At 46.9% G+C, this 6,962-nt stretch overlaps 1 protein-coding gene across 1 annotated transcript; it reads right to left on the reverse strand.

Moving 5' to 3' along the window:
• Window positions 1-2,239: 2,239 nt before the first annotated feature.
• On the reverse strand, window positions 2,240-3,335 carry LOC136480894 (uncharacterized). Its single transcript, XM_066478328.1, has one exon. The coding sequence runs from the start codon at window positions 3,020-3,022 to the stop codon at window positions 2,636-2,638; it is 387 nt and encodes a 128-aa protein (XP_066334425.1). The 5' UTR covers window positions 3,023-3,335; the 3' UTR covers window positions 2,240-2,635.
• Window positions 3,336-6,962: the final 3,627 nt, after the last annotated feature.

Consider the following 6,962-nt stretch of genomic DNA (forward strand, 5'->3'; position numbering starts at 1 on the left):
CAGACCAGTCTGTCGATGGGTCGATTGATGCGCAAGCAGAACAGAAGGGTTGACCTTGCCCTTTGGAGCCCTATGTTTGGTGAGGCCGATGGTTAGCAAGCACATCGAACACAAATTTCAGCATGTCCATCTTATGGTAAATTTAGGGACTTAGTCAAAATTTTATATATCCATCTCACGGTAAAACAAGCCAAAATTTTATATATCCTAAAACTGCATGCTCGGCGCCAGCGTCAACGGCGCTGAGCTCGGCGCCGTAGATGCTGGCGCCGAGCTCGGCGCCAGAGTGGCTGGCGCCGAGCTTCGTTCCATGTAAGTTCGCCCCAGTCCAGGGGCTCGGCGTCAGGGACGCTGGAGCCGAGCTCGGCGCCAGCATCGATGGCGCCGAGCTAGGGTCTATTTTCTGAATTCTTTCCGCTAGGAGTCTATTTATGAGAAACTTTCGAAAAAAAAGCTAAAAAATAAAAAATTCGGCTCCAACGACAGCAGCACACTCAAATCTGGCTCGTCTCTTACAGCAGTAGCTCACCCAAAAGTGCCGCAAGCAGATTACTCATTTGGATATCACAAAAGCGAGGAGGAGGTATATATTCTATCCGTAGCTACCGCACTCACAGTTTCAAAACCGTCCCCTTTTCTACCCAGTAGCTTACCTTTCGGATTCGAATGTTGTCTCTCCAAAGTCCAAAATATCTTCTGAGCTGAGCGCTTCTAGACTACTGCTACTTTTATCATCACGCAATAGCTCACTCGGTCTTGTCACCGTTTCAAATAAAACACACCCCGTCCAGAGAAGCAAGTGAGAAACTGAGCTCGGCAGGAGAAGAGATATCAACGTCGAAGCCTCTCGACCATATCTTCTGGACCACGGTGGCATCGCATTCCCTCCAGGAGCAAACAAACCATCGAGTCACTCATCCCAGTCTGATTAAGCGGGTCATGTTGATTGGGAACCCATGCAGGAACAGAACTAGTAGCTCCCATGGTGGGGACGCTGCAGTGACGGGCCCACGGCTACGGCCTACGGCTTCAATTAGCACTGCACAAATCCACCTCGATTAATCCAGCGTCTGCTCTTTTTTATTGTTATGGACCAGCGCAATCATGGCGATCAGTTGTGATCATCAGTGAGAGTAACTGAATCCCACTTAGCACTAAGCACTACTAGCACACTAGATGCAGTGCAGGGTTAGACAAATATAAAATGAAAGCACTTGATAAGAAGAATTTGCACCATGATGTGGGTGGTTGTGGGCATTGTGGGGGCAAACGCTACCAGATGGACAGGAGTACAAGACCCCATTAGTTCTTTGCATTATTACTCCATTTCCGGTGCTGGTACACTACGGTACCACTGCATGTATGTATTATACAAAACCATAAAGGCGGTTTTAAGATGGCACCGGACGATCTGATCTTCCTTCAGACCTGTACTGAAGATACTCATCATGCCGACGAATGAAGTTTTTGCCGGTCAGTCAGTCAACAATGGCTGGCAAAGGTTCAGTTTTCGCCTGCTGTTTTCTCTACATAATTTGCCTGTTTCTTTGAGATCATCAGATCAATGCTAAATGCTGGTGCTGGCAGCGGCAGGGCAGGCAAATTCAAGAGGTGCAGATATGGGGTTGAGTTCCCAATCTGACACGGAATCCGCATTGTTAATTCTTGGAAGGGAGAAGCTGACGTGGGAAAGAAAGCAAAGCCAAAGGGGGCGTCGTGGAAAGTTTGGAGAGGTGAGAAAGCAGCTGCTGCATTGGCCATCGGCCACATCGCCCTCGCATGGGCAATGGCACGGAAGGCAGCAAAACTGAATTGCAAAACCCTGCTGCTGGCCGCTGTCTTTTGACCGCGACACGCGCTTGAAATAAAGCTGGACACGAAACGTGGCTCGCCTCACCAGTCATGAGTCACCACCACACCTGCTTCGGAGATCAAAACCACCTGCTTTTTAGACCTGATGAAATGGAGGGCTTCAGGGCTTGGACTTTTCGTTCTTGGCGGTCTCCCTGCAACTGCAAAGAGGACATCGTTCTTCTCATACTCTCATCCTGCCTGCATAATTGAAGAATCCTATCCATCTAGCGGTAGCGGCCCCCAAAGATTTCACATTTTGTATTTGTAGTGTGGTGGATTTGCTTTTGTTTGGTGCCATCCCATCCACATGCCTCGTAGTCGTAGACCATACATGGGCCACACAGACAACAACATAAAACACCTCACTGACACTGAAATCTCCATGCGCAATTGCAATTTGCGAGGCAAGAAGAACAGGGGAACCAAGAACAGAGCACAGACAGAGACACTCCCCTGCATTTCAGCAAGATATATTCAGACGAGACAGGAGCGAGTTGCGATGAAAAATGAAAGAAAAAAATAACCAAAAAACAAGAACACCCTTAATACCCCCCACTAATAATTAATTAACACTCTTTGTCCTCTCTAATTAGGCAATAATACTGCTAGTTTAAGCAAGCACTCCACAGAACAGCAGTAGAAGGTTAACATGCACCAGCTAATTCTTGTCTAAGTAAGCTCATCTCCGTTTCACACACGCCAACCAAGGAGACGAAGCAAAGAATGCTTCGAGGTCGCACACGCACACGCCTGTGCAGTGCAGTGCTCTGCGCCGGCGCAGCTACCAGAAGAAGACGGACTCGGCGGCGGCGCGGGCCTTGCCGGCGCCGGAGAGGCGGCCGTAGCGGAGGCCGCCGGCGGTGGAGCGGCGTGGCAAGGAGGAGGAGCCGCGGCGGCGGGTGGCCCAGCCGAAGCAGAGGCGGAGGCGCGCGCGGAGGCGGCGGAGGCCCGTGGCCGCGGCGCGGCGCAGGCTGCGGAGCCCCGCCCAGACAACGCGCCTGGGGCGCGCGCGCGGGGACCGCGGCGACTCGGCGTCGCGGGAGAAGTGGTAGCTCCGGAGGAACAGCTGACGCCGCTCCCACCGCGCCATGTGCTCCAGGTACGGCCACGGCGCCACGCCGCCCGCGGCCCTCGTCGCCGCCGGCACGGACGCCACTCGCACGGACATGACGCTGGCTGTTCTTTCCTTCCTTGGCCGCTGGGTGCTCTGCTCTAGTGCTCTCCCCCGAGTCGGCTCTGCCTTGCGTGTCTCGGCACAGACAGGAACGGCAGGAAGTAGGCGAAGCGAGCCGCACGACGTCGAAGGAAGAGGAGGAGGTGAAGCTTGTGCGTCTAGGCGTGCGGAGTGGTGGACGTGGAAGTGGAAGAGGAGGAGAATTAATAGGGGGTGGCTGCCTGGCGAGCGCGGCGGCGAGGGGAAGGAGAGGAGGCGGAGACGTTTGGCTGCGCGAGAAGAGAAGGGGGAAGGGGAGATGGTTGGAGTGGGAGAGGGGAGGGTGGGCGGCTTTATTATGCTTTCTTGGACGTTTTGCTTCCAAATGGGGGCTTTTTTTTGCGAGTTTTTTAAGTAGAGATTAGGGGGTTTTGAGATGAATTTTAAAAATGAGGTTCTCCATGGACACTCTTTTGTCTCGCGATCCGTGTTTTCAAAGTCGTGTAAATTTCGATCCGACGTCCGTGCAAATAACTGTGGCGGTACCAATATGGATATGAGCTTTTTATGAATTATTGTTACGATAGTCGATGTAGAAAATGGTAGTTTCCAATAGTGCGCGAAACGGTCACGTTGCAAGTTCTTTCACCAAACATGAGTTTTAGTTGTGTGAACATACATTCCATTTCGAAACAGAAATATTATATAGGTTTCTGAGAGGCAGCGAATCTAGTAGTGCAGTCAAGTGATAAGTCAAGAAGTAGGGTAATAATTTTCGTGGATTATTATTATTATTAAGCGGGGAGATGGTAAGCCGGGCGGCATGGGCGCATGGCACACAAGAAGCGTGAGCCGGCGCGTGTGAAACTCGTTTCCAAGACAAGGCACGGAGGGACCGATCGGTTACCGAACTAGGCATCATTTGACTGCTTCAACGTGTTTAGTTTTCTGCCTCGCACGCTTTGTCTACTTCGTTTCATTTTGCTGTCCTCTACTATCCCGTACGGTTTCGTCTTCTCAATTTTCACTTTCCTTGCGATGCAGGACGACACGATACACCTTTGGTATAAGGGCCCATGTATCACACACTCAAAACTCTTATCCATGCATACAACCAAACAAGATCACAACTCGTATTGAACCAACAATAAAGATAACCAAACATGACTAGATGCACGATTTAAGCATGTATCTCACAATCCTACGATCTGTTCGTTTGGTCGTAAATAATCATAAATTTTCAGCCAAAACAGTATTTTTTTCTCACATCAAATCAACCAACAATAATAATTCACAATCCTATATATGGTTTCAGCCTCAGCTCTCCGTCACCCGGCTCTCCGTCACCCGAAGCAATCTTAGGGAGTAACAGCAGCACGTTCGGGGGTGGGTCCACCAACCATGAATGACAGACGGTATGGGTATTACTTTTTCCACCAGTATTTACAGTAATAATAATAAATGGTTTGTTTAAGTATCCGGTATCCCTTCTCTACTCGTGGTGGTGTACGGACGGAGAAAGAACCGTTGGATGGGACAGGGTTTGACCCTTCACATGCGTGTCTGCCAGCCTCTGATCTTCTTGACAATCCTGGTCGACTTTTCTTTTTCCTCTACTCCCTCCGTCCCAGGTTTAAAGTGAGGATTATGTTTTTTTTAGACCAAAGGAGTAGATAAATAAACGTGAGAATATTTGGGCACAAATGAGCTAAAAATTAAAAGTTGATGGAGATCCATAGATATTTGGGCACGATCTGACCTGTTGGGATCCTATATATTACGGTTGGGGGCTAAAAATTAAGCTAAATTAGTTAGAGTTAACTAGTTAATTAGCTAACGATTAGTTAAATGTTTAGTTAAACAATTAGTAGAGATGAAAACGGACATATATTTATACACGTTACAACTAATTTCAGTTAATTTTTAGCTGGCTAACAATTAACCTTTATAAACCTTTATATCTAAATTGACTCGGAGTGATCAACATAAAATCAGATGGGAAGAGTTTTGCTATGGTGACTTGGTGAGTCAGTGAGGCACCCGTCTGGACTGTAGTATTTTTTTTATTGGTACGGTTATCGTGACTATCTTTACACGTTTGAACCATTTTCTGCCAGCCTCTGGTCTTGACAATCCTAGTCAACTTTTCTTTTTCTTTTCTTTTAGGTAAATAAAACGTGAGAATATTTGGGCACAAATGAGCTAAAAATTAAGTTGATGGAGATCCTATAAATATTTGGGCACAATATCTGGCCTGTTGGGATTCTGGTCGACTTTTCTTTTTTTTTCCTTTTAGGTAAAAATGTGAGAATGTTTAGGCACAAATGAGCTAAAAATTAAGTTGATGGAGATCCTGTAGATATTTGGGAAATCTGGCCTATTGGGATCATGATCGACTTTCCTTTTTCTTTTATGTAAAAATGTGAGAATATTTGGGCTCAAATGAGCTAAAAATTAAGTTGATGGAGATCCTATAGATATTTGGGCACAATATCTGCCCTGTTGGGATCCTATAGATTACAGTTGCGGCTAAAAATTAAGTTAAATTAGTAACTAGTTAAGCTAACTATTAGTTAAATGTTTAGTTAAACAAATAGGACAACTATCAGCCCTCGTGTTTACACACGTTAGAGCTCATTTTGTTAATTTTCAGCTAGCTAACAATTGACCTTTATATATCCATATAGGTTCGGAGTGATCAACATAAAATCAGATTGAAAGAGTTTTGCTATGGTGAACAGTGAGTGCGTCTGGACTGTAGTATTGTTTTTATTGGTACAGTCATCGTGTCTATCTTTACACATTTGAACCGTTTTCTCCGCAATTCGTGCGGTTGTCGAATACTAAATGTGAGTTGTATATTTCGTGAGTTGTACATGAGATGGTTCCATTATTGGCGTCTAGTCCCTTGTCTTGTCGCATGCAGGGGCAGAGTAGATAGATGTACACGAGTGACCAAATGGAATATGGCTTTTGAGCCTTTGGCAATCACATGTCAGCACGCGCGTCGCACGCCCCCTAACACCTAGGGCCTCTTTGTTTGGTCCACGTTAAGCCCCACTTGGTCCCACCAAACTAATACCGCCTCCATCTCAAAATTAACTATGAGGTGTGTGCAGGGACGAAGCTAGAAAAAAAAATTAGGAGGGACTAAACAACGGCAATTAGCAAGAAAAAAAGGTTTAGCAAATCTTAGCCCCTCCTATGTACATCTACAGCTGAAATACAGACGACGGCTCTACGAGGCTTCGCTTGCTCGCGAGCGGTAGGGGGGCTAGAGCCCCCCTAGCCCCACCGCTGGCTCCGTGCCTAGGTGTGTGGATTGCTTACAAACTCTGCCGTAAATCAGCTCTACAAAAAACTAGAGTTTATGGAGTATCTCTTTAGATGCTCTCACAACTCTATAATTTTTTCTCGAACAGAGTGTATGGAGCCGGAACCGTTTGACTAGGGGTGTTTAGAACTGCTCCCTTCCCGCTCTTGCAGCTCAGTTCTAGCTTCACGTTGCCAAATACCCTCAGCTTCGAGAACTCCGCTCCAAGAAAAAAAGGTAAAACTGAGGGCTAACTCTACATTTTTTCTGAAGCACCTCAAGAGGTACTCTAGTTTTTAGAGTTTTATACTCCGACGTATAGTTGAGAGATAATTACTTACTTTGTCACTAATTAATCACTGATTACTTTTGCGCTAGTACGGTGGGGGCACGCAACACGTCGTCGTGTACGCATGTTCCTGTTGCCGGACCGTGAAAGCTGCCCCAGAAAAGAACATTCCATTTCCTATAGAGTACGTGCTGTATAGACGAAGGGGGAAAAGCGGCTCTGTTCGGCTGGTCTATAAACTGCTTGTGTTAATTTGTACGGCTAATTTATTGCGAGATAAAAATAATATGTCATGACTAAAGCCGGCTTATAATGGCAACCGAAAAGAGCCTCGCCAGATTGGTCACTGTGGC

The sequence above is a fragment of the Miscanthus floridulus genome, chromosome 1 (assembly GCF_019320115.1).
Source record: "Miscanthus floridulus cultivar M001 chromosome 1, ASM1932011v1, whole genome shotgun sequence".
NCBI classification, from domain to species: Eukaryota; Viridiplantae; Streptophyta; class Magnoliopsida; order Poales; family Poaceae; genus Miscanthus; species Miscanthus floridulus.